Source organism: Oryza sativa, chromosome 9 (genome assembly GCF_034140825.1).
Source record: "Oryza sativa Japonica Group chromosome 9, ASM3414082v1".
Lineage (NCBI taxonomy): Eukaryota > Viridiplantae > Streptophyta > Magnoliopsida > Poales > Poaceae > Oryza > Oryza sativa.
The window spans coordinates 6141509-6158543 of record NC_089043.1 but is presented as its reverse complement, the minus strand read 5'-3'; the positions used below and the strand labels follow the sequence as shown (position 1 = coordinate 6158543).

The 17035-nt window shown below is 46.0% G+C and overlaps 2 protein-coding genes across 3 annotated transcripts; both read left to right on the top strand.

Annotated features, from left to right (window-relative positions):
- The first annotated feature begins 795 nt into the window (after positions 1-795).
- LOC4346440 (coatomer subunit alpha-3-like) lies at positions 796-11567 on the top strand. 2 transcript variants are annotated; one of them, XM_066303867.1, is made up of 5 exons: positions 796-1081; positions 1207-1282; positions 6496-6990; positions 7393-10356; positions 11047-11525. In XM_066303867.1, the coding sequence occupies exons 3-4, from the start codon at positions 6702-6704 to the stop codon at positions 10344-10346; spliced, it is 3243 nt and encodes a 1080-aa protein (XP_066159964.1). In that variant the 5' UTR covers positions 796-1081; positions 1207-1282; positions 6496-6701; the 3' UTR covers positions 10347-10356; positions 11047-11525. The 2 variants fall into 2 exon arrangements, with proteins under 2 accessions (XP_066159964.1, NP_001409631.1); NM_001422702.1 differs by lacking the exons at positions 796-1081; positions 1207-1282 and adding an exon at positions 5123-5556 and having other exon boundaries at positions 11047-11567.
- A 2188-nt stretch (positions 11568-13755) lies between these two features.
- Positions 13756-14428, top strand: LOC4346439 (uncharacterized). The gene has a single exon (XM_015755844.3). The coding sequence runs from the start codon at positions 13817-13819 to the stop codon at positions 14180-14182; it is 366 nt and encodes a 121-aa protein (XP_015611330.1). The 5' UTR covers positions 13756-13816; the 3' UTR covers positions 14183-14428.
- The last annotated feature ends 2607 nt before the right edge of the window (positions 14429-17035 follow it).

Below are 17035 nucleotides of genomic sequence, written 5' to 3'. Positions count from 1 at the left end.
CCGCCGGCCGCCCGGCCAGAGAGCGGAGAGAGCCGGCCACCATCGCTGGCTCCCCGCGAGGTGTTGAGGCGATGCGAGGAACGACGTCCCGCGTTCGTGACGGCGCGGCGTGCACCCATGGGCGCCGGGTGTTGGCGGCGGCGCGGCCCTGCCACCGCTTCCTCAGTAGGATGAGCAATGGTGTGGTAGAGGTCATCGAGGAGCAAGGTCGAGGTGGCGTGGTAGAGATGGAGGCGAGCACGGTGGAGCGTCGATGGCGGAGATGCGAAGGAACTCGCAGGAGCGGATGGGGAATCAAGGGCAAGCCGCGGCGGCGGCGTACATGCGAACGACCAGAGGAATATCTGGAAGCTGGTAGCGGCTGCAAAGAAGGAAAAAACGAACGGCCGGATCTAGTCAAGCAAACAATCGAACAGTTCCTGGCATAATGCAACAGTGAACCAGTAAAACAGTAGCGTACAATGTCGGACGGCTGTGGTTGCAACGGCAAAAACTATAGATTTTATATGATTTTTAGGGATAATCAGGGGCGGAGGGCTCGGTAGGCCGAGGTGTGGCGTTTGCCATACCTTGCTCTCCCGCCGGACCCCCCGCCCCTCCCCCCCGCGGCGAATCCCAGCCTCCCAGGCGGCATGACGGCGACAACTCCGGCATGGCGATGGCGGCATCGCTGCCTGCAAATGCAAGACGGAAGCCGCGTGCCTGCGTGCGTGCGAACAGGCCACTGGCCACCTAATTAGGCCCATTGGGCCTTTTTTTTTTTGTGTTAAATGGGGCTTTTGATTTGTTGACCATGAAACCCTAACTCCAAAATTTCCCAATCCCCCCAAATCCTCAATCTGACTGAGGGCAAGCGACGGCCGACGGGGGCTAGCGGCGGCGCTGCGGTGGTCGGTGGGGGCACTGCTCGAGGAGGGGCGTGGAAGCCGGCAGGGTGAGGCCGCGCGGGGAGGCAGGCGGCGCCGCGGCGGCCAGGCAGCGGCGCGGCGATGTGCCGGCGTGGGGAGGCAGGCGGCGGCCAGCCGGCCAGGCAGGCAGCTGCGTGGCGGCCGCGGGAGGCAGGCGGCTAGCTAGCAATCAGGTAGAGCTGCCCGCAGGCAGGGGCAGCAGGGAGCAGGCAGAGTCAATCTCAATTACTCTTTATCTTATTAATCTCAATTCTCAATTATATAGTATACTAATCAATCTTTTCCATTTGTTTTGCAGTTTCTACATCACTACATGTCTATCTATCCACACTAGTTCTTTCATGTGATGTATTGTTGACAGCTAAAATCTTGAGGTATTTCTGAGTGCCTCTTCTATTTAAACTTTTGGTAAATGGATGATGAATTGTGAGCTTATGACTAGTGCTTGTTGGCATGTTTTAGATTGCATCATGATAGGATATTGTTCATATAATATCGTGCATTGAGATTGTTTTTTTTCCCTTTCTTCTTGCTATGGCCTAATTCTCGCGATAGCCCATGGGCCACACCACCACACCTAATTTTTTTTCCGTCCTCCGCAAAGCCATCGGGGATAATTGTGTTTATACCCCAACTTTTAACTGCAACTGTGATTTTGCCCTTATTTTTTAGGGTTTGCGAATTTACCCCTGCTTTCTTGAAACGAAGTTACAGTTTGCCCCTACTATGGATGGCATTAGGTGGGTCCCACAATATATTGAATTAAAGAAACATAAATGAGAAGGGAAAAATAATCTACAAGACATTCACTGGTGGAGAAACCATCTTTGGTCGGTCGACCAGATTTCACAATAGTCCCAGTTGTATAAAAAATTGGGACTAAAAACATCTTTAGTCCCGGTTTAAAAGCTCCAGGGTACTTTTTAATCTTTAGTACCGGTTGGTGTTACCAACCGGGACTAACGATCTATTTGTAGTCCCGGTTGATAACACCAACCGGGAAAAAAGATCGTCATACGCTTTACTCCCGGACTAAAGATCTATTTATAGTCCCAACCGGGAAAAAATATCGACGCTGAGATCGGTGAGGCGTGCGCGATCGGATCGAGGTATCTCCTCCTCTCCTTTAACTCGTCTCTCCTCCTCTCCTCAACCTTATCTCCTCTCCTTTTAACTTCTCTCCTCAACCTTATCTATTCCTCTCCTCTCCTCTCTAACAGGCCGGCGCGGCGGCGGCGGCCGGTGCGAGGGCGGCGAGGCGTGAAGGCCAGGCCGGCGCGAGGGCGGCCAGGCGCGGAGAGGCGGCGGCCGGCGCGAGGGCGGCGGGGCGCGGAGGGCCGGCCGGCTGGTGCGGCGAGCCGGTGGTTTTTTTCTTTTTTTTTTTTTTGGAGAATTTGAGATTGTTGTGTGATGTATTTGATTGGATCTGAGATTGTTGTGTGATGTATTTGATTTGTGTGTGATGTGAATATGTAATTTTGTAGAAGTTGTGATGTAATTTTTTTTTTAAGATTTTGTGATGTATTTGAGTATTTGAGATGATCGATTGTGGATTTGGAGGTAATTTGAGGATGATTGATTTGGGATTTTGGGGACGCCGGGACGGAATGGGGTGAAATCAATATATATTAAAAACAATGAAGAAAAGAAAAGAATAAAGAGCAACCGGATCTAGCATCTTTCGTCCCGGTTGGTAACACTAACTGGGGAATAAAAATGCTTTATCTGGGAATAAAAATGCTTTATCTTTATCTTTAGTCCTGGTTGGTGATGGATTCCCCAACCGGGACTACAGGGGGTTACGAACCGGAGTAAAAACCCCTTCTCCATAAGTGATTGGATTACCATTCTACCCCTGACTATTATGTACACCTATTCGCTCTCATCTTACCCACCGTTCCCATCCCCAAACCCAAGGGGGGTTAGAGCAGCCGGCGGCGGCGGTGGCTCCGACGAGCCGGCGTGGCGACGAGTGCTACGCGGTGGCAACAGGCAACAGCTACTCAGCGCGGGACACGACCACCAAGCGGCGGCGGCGACTCCTAGCTCGCGCCACGCGGCTATGCGAGCAAGCGGCGGCGGTGGCGACAACTCCTCAGGCGGCGCGGCTACGCGAGTAGCAAGCAGCATCGGCGGCTCGTCGGCACGACGACGCGAGGCGGAGACGGCGGCTTCTCAACATGAGCACCAGGCAGCAGAAGCTCCTCGCCATGGGTACGCGAGCACCAGGACGCGCGGCGGCGCTGGCTCGATGCGAGCATGAAGGTGGGAGAGTCATCGTGTCCTGCACATCGATGGCCTCCCGGACACCGCGATGGCATCGGGAATGAAAGGAGTCGGCGGAGGAGTTCGATGGTGAGGAACTGAGGATGTCGTCGGGCAGGCCGTGGTCACCGCGTGGCCAGCTCCGAACGGTGATACTCCTGGATTGTGCTCGATGAGTCCGTGGTGACGCATGTAGTTCATGCTTGCGCAATCCTGCATGAATTAAACAAGCTAGGCCTGCATGGTTGAGGTGGTCAAAATTTTGCCAAAATATTTGTTCTAGTTCGGCTCAGATTTAAGTTATTTCACAAAATCTCAGTTCAAAATAATTGTAAGTTTCATATACAAAATAGGGGTAAAAGTACTGGTAAGCAAGGATATATATGCATTTTCACGTCCAACTTAACACCATTAAACTGTCCATCCAAAACCGGGGGTAAAACTCTCCTTCATTTGAAAAAAGAGGGGCAAAAACACAAACACTAAAAAAACAAGGGTAAAATCACAATTAAATTTAAAAGTAGGGGTAAGAATGCAATAGCCCCTAATTTTTACAGTCGAAGACGCAATTTCCAAGGATGAAAGTGTAAATTGGCTGGATGATCAATGTACCAATTTAGTGAGTAAATTGGCTGCACTTTTCATCATTGTTGTATGCCGCCCGTTACAAATGCAATGGTATTTTTCTTGTATATATATAAATACCCCAAACACTGAGGTGGTGTTTATATCATGGACTAAATTTTAGTCTCTGTCACATTGGATGTTTGGAACTAATTAGAAGTATTAAACGTAGACTAATAAAAAATTAATTGCATAAATAAGAGCTAATTCGCGAAACAAATTTTTTAAGCCTAATTAATCTATAATTAGGTTATATTTACTGTAGCATCATATATGCTAATCATGGATTAATTAGACTCAATAGATTTATATGGGGATGACTAGGGATCGGTCGCCCGATCAAAATCTTCAAAAATCGGGCGCTCGATTTATGTGCGAAACTACTTTAAACTGGTTTTTCTCTCAGATTACTTATCCAAATCATGATTCGATTACACCATTAAATTCGTTGCAATTAAATCTTCAAAACAAGACCACACATGGATATATTCCGATGAAAAAAAATTAGCTTATTATTGAATTATTTTTAAATGTTGCACGATGTTCCACTAGGTATATTGGAATTGTTTCACTGAGTAGATTGAAAATGTTTCACTCGTTTAAATCGGGTGTTGTTTCACCTTATATAAAAACAATGTTTTAGCAAATAGCGAAAGAATATTTCAGTTCACTGCAACATTTGATCTATACATAGTGAAACATTATAAGTACACTAGGTGAAATATTTTTCAGTGGAACAAAAAATAAAACGAATTCCCTTAATAGGGGGTTTCAAAATATGTGGTTATTTTTGTTGTAATGGAGTATTTCAGTTCACTGCAAATTAGATCTATATATAGTGAAACATTGTGAGAACACTAGGTGAAACATTTTTGGTGGAACAAAAAAATAAACCGAATTCTCTTAATAGAGGGGTTCCAAAATATGTGAGTAATTTGTTGCAATGACATATAGTAGCAGAGATGTGGTGGGGCCCAGATCTGCACGTGCGGGGAGGGGCGCGCGGGGGGAGCGCCCGATCCGGCTCCCCCGCACTGGGCGACGGATAATAAGCATTATCCGATTTATATCACGAATTAATCCACGGTTATGGAATGAGTTTTGTCATTAGTTTACGTTTAATACTTTTAACCAGTATCTAAACATTTGATTTGATGTGAGATGACTAATATTTAGTCGGGCATTACGGCAAGGTATCTCTCTCCCGCTGACAACCCGGTCACACCGAACCAACGGTCCAGATCTTCCCTTCTCCAGATCCAACGGCGGACACGCGCTCCCACCTCCTCATGAGGGCAGGGACCACCGACCGCGTCCGAAACCCAGACCTCCCCACCTTCGTCCGTCTCCGTCCTGGGCACCCAACGCCCAAGGGCCAAGGCCATACCATCGTCCTCTCCCCCAACCTCCTTCCCGCGCCAGATCAGATCCACCGCCCTCTCTCTCTCTCTCTCTCTCTCTCTCTCTCTCTCTCTCCTCCGCTCGCCTCAGCGGCTAGGGGTTTCGCCTGCCGCTGCCGCCGCCGCCGCCGCTGGGGGACGGCTAGCGAAGATGCTGACCAAGTTCGAGACGAAGAGCAACCGGGTGAAGGGGCTGAGCTTCCACCCGCGGCGGCCATGGATCCTGGCCAGCCTCCACAGCGGGGTGATCCAGATGTGGGACTACCGCATGGGCACCCTCCTCGACCGCTTCGACGAGCACGACGGCCCCGTCCGCGGCGTCCACTTCCACGCCACCCAGCCGCTCTTCGTCTCCGGAGGTCAGTCAATCATTCATTCCTCCTAGATCTCGCCCATTTGCTGTGCTCTTTTATTTGCCTTTCGCGCGTTTGGTTGGATCCACGTCGGTATTGAGGGCGTTAGATTTCTGCATGCTGCAATGGCAACACCCGAGGTCTACGATTAGGTCTGCTTTGGTTGTGCAAGTGCCATTTTGTTGGTCGGATCTGGTGTTGCTTCTTCTATCATGCTAGCTTAAGACCAACTGTTTGGTGAATTGTTGTTAGTTTTAAGACCTTCAGGTGACATTTTGTTTCTATTTATGACCGAGATCTCCATTGATTTCCGCAATCCTTTCAAACAAGAGGTAAGATATGAGTCGACGTGTAGGCCTTAACTAGAGAGAAGCAGCTTTTATAGTTGTGAATCTGATACCATAGCAAGTTAGCAATGGCGAGGTGCCATCATGGAACTTTGGAATTTGTTGAAACCTCAATTTCGGGATCTGTTGAAACTTGAAACTAAGGCCCTGTTTCTTTCAGCTTGGGATTATTATAATCTAGATTATTGAGTCAGATTACTATAAGCTAGATTGTTGTAATCTGTAGTAGAATAAACGGTTAGTTGTTTCTTTCCTAGATTATTAGAGCCTAGATTATTGGGTTTGCAAGTCTAAAGAGGAGTGGGGTGGCATGGTGGGTAATTTTTCACCCAATAATCTGGAAAAAGCTCACCTAAATGAGCTTATCAGATTATAATAAGCTGGGCTCCAGATTATAATAAGCTACTTCAATAAGTTGTCTGTTTCTTTCAACTTACTCCCAATAATCTGGATTATAATAATCCCAAGCTGAAAGAAACAGGGCCTAAGTCACACTGGTGTTCCGCCTGGTTGTATTTCTGGGATAGCTGTGGGCTAATACGATTGGGATATGGAATTGTTGAATCGTAGATTCTAAGATTTCTGTGATGCATTGCAGGTGATGATTACAAGATTAAGGTGTGGAATTACAAGACACACCGCTGCCTCTTCACACTTCATGGGCACCTTGACTACATTCGCACCGTGCAATTCCACCACGAGTACCCATGGATAGTAAGTGCTAGTGATGACCAGACAATCCGGATATGGAACTGGCAGTCACGCACATGTGTGGCTGTGCTGACTGGACATAACCACTATGTCATGTGCGCATCATTCCATCCCAAGGAGGATCTGGTTGTGTCCGCATCACTGGATCAGACTGTCCGTGTATGGGATATTGGTGCTTTGAGGAAGAAGACGGTGTCACCTGCGGATGACATCCTGCGCCTCACCCAGATGAACACTGATCTGTTTGGAGGTGTTGATGCAGTTGTAAAATATGTGTTGGAAGGGCATGACCGTGGGGTGAACTGGGCGTCATTTCACCCCACATTGCCGCTCATTGTTTCTGGGGCAGATGACCGGCAAGTGAAGCTATGGAGAATGAATGGTAATACTGCTACTACGCCCTGAACTTTTTGATTATCATTTTCCATCGATAAACACTTACATATTTATGTTTTTATCCATTCATCCTTCCATATAACAGTACTACAAAACAATGGATTTGGTTAAATGATAAATTCATTTGTTTTGTTCAATTTATCATACAGAAGAAGTAACTAACTTGTCACCAAACAAGCTGAATGCAAGAAACATGTTTCACAATTACTCAATTAGTAACTAGCTCCCGACCTAGAGTATATCACTTTAGCTGGGACTAAAGGTGGTCACTCTTGTTGCGTAGCACTTTATTCTACTGCACATTGGTAGACTGGCCAAACGCTATTATATGCATACCACTATTGAGGTATTTGAAATGATGCAATCTAAGTGTGCTATTTTTGGACAGACACCAAGGCTTGGGAAGTTGATACTTTGCGGGGGCACATGAATAATGTGTCCTGCGTGATGTTCCATGCAAAGCAAGACATCATTGTGTCCAACTCAGAGGACAAAAGCATTCGTGTCTGGGATGCCACCAAGCGAACTGGTATTCAAACATTCAGGCGGGAACATGATCGTTTCTGGATTCTTGCTGCCCACCCTGAGATGAATCTTCTTGCCGCTGGTCATGACAATGGTATGATTGTGTTTAAATTAGAGAGGGAACGTCCAGCTTTCTCTGTGAGTGGTGATACTGTCTTCTATGTGAAGGACCGTTTTCTTCGGTTCTTTGAATACTCCACACAGAAGGAGGTTCAGTTGGCTCCAATAAGAAGACCTGGATCGGTCAGCTTGAATCAGTCACCCAGGACACTGTCGTATAGTCCAACTGAAAATGCCGTCCTGATTTGCTCTGATGTGGATGGAGGCTCCTATGAACTCTATATAGTTCCGAAGGATTCTGCTGGCAGGACTGATTATTTGCAGGAGGCAAAGAAGGGAGCTGGTGGGTCAGCTGTTTTTGTTGCACGCAACAGGTTTGCAGTGCTCGAGAAGAGTAGCAATCAAGTTCTGGTGAAGAATCTTAAGAATGAAATTGTAAAGAAAAGCCCTCTTCCTATTGCGATGGATGCAATTTATTATGCTGGGACTGGTAACTTGCTGTGCAAAGCTGAAGACCGAGTGACCATCTTTGATCTGCAGCAAAGGTTAATTCTTGGCGAGCTCCAGGCACCTGCTGTTAAATATGTTGTTTGGTCGAGTGATATGGAATCTATTGCATTGCTGAGCAAGCATGCGGTGGTTATAGCAAACAAGAAGCTTGTCCATCGTTGTACGCTCCATGAAACCATCCGTGTGAAAAGTGGTGCCTGGGATGAGAATGGTGTGTTTATTTACACTACTTTGAACCATATCAAGTATTGTCTTCCCAATGGAGATAGTGGGATCATTAAAACCCTTGACGTTCCTATTTACATAACAAGGGCTATTGGGAATAATATTTTCTGCCTAGATCGTGATGGAAAGAACAAGCTGATCACAGTTGATGCTTCTGAATACATTTTCAAGCTGGCCCTTCTACGGAAACGATACGATCATGTGATGAGTATGATTAAGAATTCCCAGCTGTGTGGGCAGGCTGTGATTTCTTATTTGCAACAGAAAGGCTTTCCAGAAGTTGCCCTCCACTTTGTGAAAGATGAGAAGACAAGATTTAACCTAGCTCTTGAGAGTGGTAACATCCAAATTGCAGTTGCTTCTGCCAAAGAGATTGATGACAAAGATCACTGGTACCGGTTGGGAATCGAGGCCCTGAGGCAGGGAAACGTTGGTATTGTGGAATATGCGTACCAACGTACAAAGAATTTTGAGAGGCTTGCTTTCCTATATCTTATTACTGGTTACATGGACAAGGTGGGGTTCATGTGCAAAATTGCTGGACAGAACAATAACCTGATGGGTCAATTCCACAATGCTCTGTATCTTGGTGATGCTATGAAGAGAGTTGAGATCCTAGAGAATGCTGGACAGCTACCTCTTGCTTATATTACTGCTGCCACCCATGGACTCACAGAAATTGCTGATAGGCTTGCTGCTGAATTGGGTGAAAATATTCCTTCTCTACCTGAAGGAAAAACTCGCTCTCTTTTGATCCCCCCTGCACCTCTCACAGCCAGTGGTGATTGGCCATTGCTTAGGGTGATGCGTGGTATCTTTGAGGGTGGACTGGATGCTACTGGGAAGGCTGAACTTGAGGAAGACGATGAAGCTGCTGGTGCTGACTGGGGTGATGAGGACCTGGATATGGTTGATGCAAGCGAAGCGATGGCGAATGGTGGTGATGGTTTTGATGCTGAGGAGGGTGAAGCAAATGAGGAGGATGGTGAGGAAGGTGGCTGGGACCTAGAAGACCTGGAACTTCCGCCTGAAGCAGAGACCCCTAAAAACGCCGGTAATGCACTCTCAGTGGTCTTTGTTGCTCCTCCTCCAGGCATGCCTGTCAGCCAGATTTGGACTCAGAAATCTTCTCTTGCTGGGGAGCACGCAGCAGCAGGAAACTTTGACACTGCAATGAGATTGCTTAGCCGTCAATTGGGCATCAAAAACTTTGCTCCTCTCAAGCCCCTATTTCTCGATCTGCACATGGGCAGCCACTCATATCTTCGTGCACTTGCAACTGCCCCCATTATTCCGGTTGCTGTTGAGAAAGGTTGGAGTGAGTCTGCAAGTCCTAATGTGAGAGGCCCTCCTGCACTTGTTTTCACCTTCTCACAAATGGAAGACAGACTCAAGGCTGCCTACAAGGCCACCACAGAAGGTAAGTTCCCAGAAGCCCTGAGGCAGTTCCTTAACATCTTGCATACCATCCCTCTTATCGTGGTAGACTCGAGGAGGGAAGTGGATGAAGTGAAAGAGTTGATCGAGATTGTGAGGGAGTATGTCCTTGGCCTGAGGATGGAACTTAAGAGGAAGGAATTGAGAGATGATGTCAACCGCCAACAAGAATTGGCAGCTTACTTCACTAACTGCAAGCTTCAGAGAGTTCATATGAGGCTTGTGCTTGGAAGTGCTATGGGTTTGTGCTACAAGCAAAAGAACTTTGCTACTGCAGAGCACTTTGCAAGGATGCTGCTGGAGAACAACCCTAATGAGAGCCAAGCAAAGAGGGCCCGACAGGTGCAGCAACAGTGCAGTGGAAAGAAGGATAGCTGTGAGCTGAACTATGACTACAGAAATCCATTTGTCGTCTGTGGTGCCACATATGTTCCAATTTACCGTGGCCAGAAGGATGTTTCCTGCCCGTACTGTGGATCCCGGTTTGTTCCTTCCATCGAAGGGCAGCTTTGTACCATATGTGAGCTTGCTGTGGTTGGTGCAGATGCTTCAGGCCTCCTCTGCTCCCCTACGCAGTTGAGATAAGTGGCGCTAGGTAAAACTCCCTTATATTCTTTCTTGTCTCTCAACACTTTGCTATGATATATTTTACCATGATCTGTACTGATTGTAAGGAAATAAGTATTATACATGGTTGAGTTTTTATTTCACTTTCTCCCCATTTCCCTTCTTGATTTTTGTTTACTGTTGTTACACTTGATATATGCTACTTGATATATGCTCAAGGACTTTTTGATCAGCTCATGAAAATCCTACGCTCAGACTTTATGTACCAATGTTTGATTCACTAGGGTAAATTTTCGGTGTCGTGGTGTTTACTTTCACTAGTAACTATGCTAGGTCCGTGAATGTAACAGTTGCCAATGACCAACTTAACCAATTATGCTTAATTTTGTATTTCAATCCAGACGTGTGTGGATTGTGCTAGGGTAATACAAGCATAGTTTATTATTTAGAGGATTTTGCTGTTATTGAAGACAAGAGATGCATCAGTTACCCTCTTCTTGGTATCCTTAGAGCATCTCCAAGAGAGACCCAAAACCTGTTCTCTAAACTAAATTTTATGTATTAAATCTAAAATTGTATCACCAGCATATCTACAACGGGGCACTTTTGGTGCATATATAATCTCATGAGCTGTTTTTTGGTGCATACCTATGTCATTTTTACACTACATTTTATCATGTCTGGTAATAATTTTTGATAAAAAAGTATTCGATTGCAGATGCCTTATTTCCAGCTCAGGAAAAACAATTGGACCTTTAATGCTTACATGGATGGAAAAATGGGATGTTAGATTTGATTTGTGATCAGAGAAGGCCATTACATTTGTGCAAAATTTTGAAATTTAATAGTTCATACAAAAAAGTGTGCAAATCCAAGACCAGGCTCAGGATACCAAGGAACCTCATCTTGCCTATGTAAATTAACTACTTTGAGCAGCTGTGGCTAGAAGAATGGATATATATCGGCCATGCCTCATGTCAGAGCATTTCAGAATAAATATTCGTGTTTAGAATAGACTTTTTGATGGTGAAATATTTCACCGAGGAATTGTGAGTTCTTACTTCAAAGCACATTGCAAATTGAGGTCGTGTTCCTGGATGGTTCGTCATTTGTCGCTGTTATCTTAACAAGCGGATTTCACAGCATAATTTTTTGCTGAGCTACATAAAAGTGAAATTGGATTTGATATGTAGCTCTTATCTTTTGTCTCCAAATACAATTAAGATTTTTATCTGGAACTAAAAATAGATTTGGATTTCATAAAGAACTCTTACTATCTGTTTCAGTTATGACCAGTAAAGAGTATATATGAAAATTAGAATTAGATTTAAATGTAAAATTGTATTATATATATAGTTATATGTAAATACAAATATATCGATCAATCTACACTATAATTTAGATCTGCTACTGTCGGTGATATGGGCCCGGGGGTACGCACAGTAAAGGAAAGTACCCTTCCCGTCTAGTCACGTGGCCACGCAGCCTCGCCTTCCCTCGCCCCTTGGATAGCGCTGAAGTGGCCAGAGGGCCTCGGGGTGCCACGTCACACCCCTCGGGCTCTTGGGGCGTGCTCCCCCGAGGCCCTCGCCCGACCACCACGTGGCGGGGAGAGTGGTGGCGGGGAGAGTGGGTGGGGCGGAAGGCGCCGCTCAACGCCTTAAATGCGCGGCGCCCTGTCCCTCACCGCATTTAATACGGTGTGGGTGGACGTGCGGCGCCGCTCGATTGACCCACGTCAATCGGGTGGTCACAGGTGATTGGACGGGCGGCAGTGTCCCCCATGTCCCGCCCTGTGTTAGGCGGTCGATGCACTGCCAGGGACGCCCTCCGCCCGTGGTGAGCCACCAAAGTCTCCATACATTTAAAGGGAAATGAATGACAGGGGTGTCCCCCGTGTCAGGCGGGGGACGGCACTGGCCCCACCCGAGGACGAGCGACCACTTTGCTTCCGGTTGAAGGCACGAATGGTGGTCTAATCGAGGCAGGGTGGGTCCCCCTCCCATGGAGGGGTAGGTATAGACGGTGCATGTGGTATCCCATTGAACTATAAAAGGAGGATATCGCCCACCAAGAAAAAGGGACGACTCTCGATAGCTTGAGCTCTAGAGGAAGAACAGCTAGGTTTCCCTAGGAGCTCAAGACTTCTTGTAAGAACTCATCATAATCCCACACACAGGAGTAGGGTGTTACGCTTCCTAGTCCAAACCTATATAATCCATTGTCTTCCACACAAACTGGTGAGCGATCCAGTAGTTAGATCTTAAGCGGAAGTACGCTCTTGATCATCGCGCCATCTCCTCCGGCCAAACTCACGGGGGGGTCTTAATACAAGAATTTATAGTGTTTCAAGCAAACGTGGTGGTTAATTTCTGAGTTATCTTTATAGTATGATTATAATAGATAATATATTTTTCTTACAAGCTTGCACAATAGAGGAGCACAGCTATCGACAAAGATTGGCGCGGGTCGACTCGTGGGTAACAGGTGATCTATTTTAGTTTAACTAAACTAAATAGCATTGGAAGGATTCAAAACTAAAACTTAGGAGGAAACATATTCTGAATTTAGACAAAATTGAAAATGCACAGGGAGTAGAAACTCTGTCTCAGACAATGTTGTGCTTAGGGCGGAACTTTGAAACTACATCAGAAACCAGCACAAGGTCAAACCCTTGACGCAATTGTGAGGTGCATCCCACATGGGACATCATCCGAGATGTGTTCTTTGCAATTACGCTGTTACCAGAAATGTTAATGGATTTTTCCTACTGTTTTTGGCATGAACTGTAGCCGTTGCAAGATTTTTTTACTTGAGGCTGCGTGATGTGAAATTTCTTATTGCTGATGCTGTTTGTGTACATACACATTCGGACGAAATATCCACACTATAAAAACTAGTCGTGAATAGGGTGTTCTCCCTTTTAATATTTTCTATAAACTATTCTTCAATATTTTATGATAGTATGTAATAGTCTAATATTTAATTGATTCAAATAAATGAGAAATACTATGTATTTAAATAAAGAAACAAGCCATACTAGCATATTGATATCTATAACATATTATTATACACTAGCAGAGTGCTTATACTTTGGAAATTAATAAAACTGGAGAGTGGAGACACAGCCCAGTGGTGGCGGGTGGCAACGAGGCCCATCCATGGATACTTCCAGACGGAAACTCGGGGGATTACGTGGGCCGGTGGGCGTCGTGTCACGTTCTGGAAATCGATCTCAACGCAACGTAAACAAATCACGGAACGCAGCACGCGGCAGAGGCAGGTGGCGGTGGCACGCAGCCCTCCCAGGAGCCCAACACCTGCCGTTCTACGTGTACCCCTCTCCTTCTTCACGCCCTCCCATGCAAACCAACCTTAATTTGCTGCTTTAGTACTTACTCTACGTCCCGCTCTCGCGCACGCACGCACGCTACACCCCAAAACCAAGGAGAAAACCACACATCGAGAGTGCAATTCGTACGTACGCGATGGCGAAGAGCGGCACGGAGGAGTGGCGGCGCAACACCGACACGCACAAGATGAGCGCGGAGGAGGTCCGGGCGGCCGGGGTGGAGGCCTCCATGCGCCCGCCCGGACGCGGCCACGGCCCAGGGGAGGTGCTACACCAGCGCGGCCGGATGCCGTACGGGCCCGGGACCATGGCGCTCGCCGGCCTCGGCATCTTCGGCGTCCTCGGCTACCTGGTGCTCTACCACAAGGCGAGGCCCGGCACGCCCGCCACCGAGGTTGCCAAGGTCGCCGTCGGGCACGGCGACCCCGTCGCCGGCCGTGACGCCCACAAGACCCCCGACGACGCGGCTGCTGCTGCGGCTGCGGCACGCCAAGGGAAGTAGCTAGCTAGCTAGCTGCTAGTTACTGTACTCATCCACTGACAGAAGATCGACGTACGTGGTGCTTTTGTTTTCTACTAGCCCATCACCCGATCCATGATCTTCTTCTTGTGTGCTGCTTCGTTTCACACATCTTTGGTTTGGTGCCGTTTTGTTTCGTGGATCAACCATGTATGCACGCATGTTTTGATGATTTTGTATGGTTAAACAAGCGGTAGAAAATAAAAATAAAGACGTTGTGTTAATTTACATTCCAGTGTATATGATGCAAATGTTACGGTTAATTAGTTGTGAAAATAAATCCTTTCATGCTTATCAGTATTTACGGTTAAGGAGTGGTAATTAGTTGCTGTGTGGCAGTGTGGCACAGAGAGAGGATCTTAGAAGAAAAGGGACGTGCGCGCTCGGCCATCGGCCTGGGCCCTGAGGTCCGCACGACAGCCAAACCTTAGGGAGATTTCGGCCTGTACTCTGCTACGAAGAAACTCCAACATAACTCCCTCAACCTACGTGCGACACCTTCAATGCTGCCAGAGAGTTGTTTTGGTGTTCAGGATACTAGATTCGAACAAGTTTGAGGGAATTAAATTGGACTATTTTCACCTGCTACTGCTAGATACTAGCGACGAAGCTCTGGAAGTTAGGGACTATTTTGACGCAAAACAGGGGAAAATAAGAAATTAAATGGGCTCTCCACACACCTTTGAATTTCGCCGAGGCTCTGCCACGTGATGGGCTGTTAGAAACCCACTTCTTCCGATTCAATAGCAAGGATACACCATACAAGTAACAATCTTTTTGGGGAAAAAGAGAGAAAGAAACTATGGAATACAAGTTAAGTTCTGGAAACTTTGAGAGGAAGCTGGAGGTAGGAGGAGAGGTAGAGAAGAGAGATCGCTGAGAGGAGAGGTAGAGAAGAGATATCGTTGAGGTTCCAACCCGGAACCAGGACACCGCTGCCGTTGCCGTTCTGATCGATCTGTTTGATACCTGGATATGTCTTGCTGCTACTGCATTTTGTATTGCGTTCCTTGACTAGATTGGGCTGTGGCTTGGTTGAGCAACTGAGCCGGCCCATGTGTAGCCTGTTGAGTTCCTAACCATTCCCTCTCCTTCAAATTCGACTTGTCTCCAAGTTGATGTCAAGTGAACTTTTGAAATTTGAAACTTCCACCTTTGATTTCTCTTGTATTTTTTACTGCTCAAAAGCTTCACGGATGTCCCCTCCATTTTTGAGCTTGCTGCTAATCTTGTTTGCCCCTTGCAATAATTTCTTCAGCTTAATATCAACTTTCAAAGTCCAACAAAGATACCAACTGAAATTACTTGCATGTTCACCACCTCCCAGCATCCAGTGCAGCCATTTTCTTGTCACATCAATCCACTTCCTTGTGGACCAACTTTCATAACAAGCATCTATAATTTTTAGCATATGTTTCTTTCTAAGCTCCTGCATGTTCCATATCATTCTGCATGTTCCATATCATTGCTGTCATAGTAATAGAAGACATACTCCCTTCACTTAATATCTTCTCATGCCACCCAACCTTGGCAATTCTAACACTAAGCAGGCTGCTCAAAGTCTCAGAATTTGCAAAGCCAATTCCATGACCAAAATGATTACATGGTAGCTGGCCCCTACAACTCAACATAATTATAAAAACAACATAATTATAAAAAGGATGTCCTTGACTTCTCCAAGAGACAAAATTAGTTGCACCAGCTTGTCAGATAGAAATTCTAACTGCACCCCATAAAAATGCTTGTTACCAGTGAGTACACCCCTTTCTGCCTCAAAGAAGGAGCAATTACCACCCAAATCATACAAACTAACTTCCACTAACACCAGAATCGTGTCTTCGATGTACTGTTTAGGATGCCCAACAATTAACAGCTTTATTTCTGCCTCAGAGGACCATATCTTCCATAACAGGAATTGAGGCCAAATCTTGCACACTAAGAGTTGAAAGGGACCATGATTTCCAAAGTGACCAATAGAAGGAGTTGCACAACTCAGGTCCAGTACATATAACTTAGCAACAAATAATTTCATTTCTTCCTTTGCTTCAACCATATTTGCTATCCCTAATTTGGCAAATGCATGCACATCAATCAAGAGCACAATGCTATTCTCATGGGGTGGAGGCCATGGCAGCATCAAATGCACTGCCCAATGCCTTACTGTGAGCATTATTTCTGTGGGCAATATTGCAATATCAAGAAGTAATGATGCAAAGTACCTTATTTGAGTACATTCTGCAATTCCTTCAATGTCATAAGAAATTATGCCATTCTTGCTAACATCTTGCATAAAATTAACCAAGAGTAAGGAACCTTCAGGATACACAAAACTGAACACATGCACACCAATCCATTTTTGCTGCCATTGAAAGGAAAAAAATTGGGGCCAGCAATCCCAAAATAAATCAAGTGAACCATTCTCATCACCTGCAATCCAAGGCCCATGTATATAGGGCTGTCAACGAGCCGAGCTCGAGCGAGCTCGTTTGCCTAAGCTCGAGCTCGACACAAGCTCGAGCCGAGCCTATTGCACCTTCGAGCTTTTAGGCAAGCTCGAGTCGAGCTCGAGCTCGGTGTCGAGCTCGGCCATAAGTAGTATAATATATATTTTAATAATAATATCTTGATAAGTATAATTATTTTCTAGCTAATCACACTAATAAAAGAGTATAAAATGATTAAAATAAATATATTGTGCTAACACATGCTAATTTATTTTGTAAATAGATAGTGATATATATATATTTATCTATTAGTTTATTATATTAATAAGGTGAACATGCAATATAAATTATACACAGTCAAGCTCGGCCAGGCTCAGTAGAAGCTCGAGCT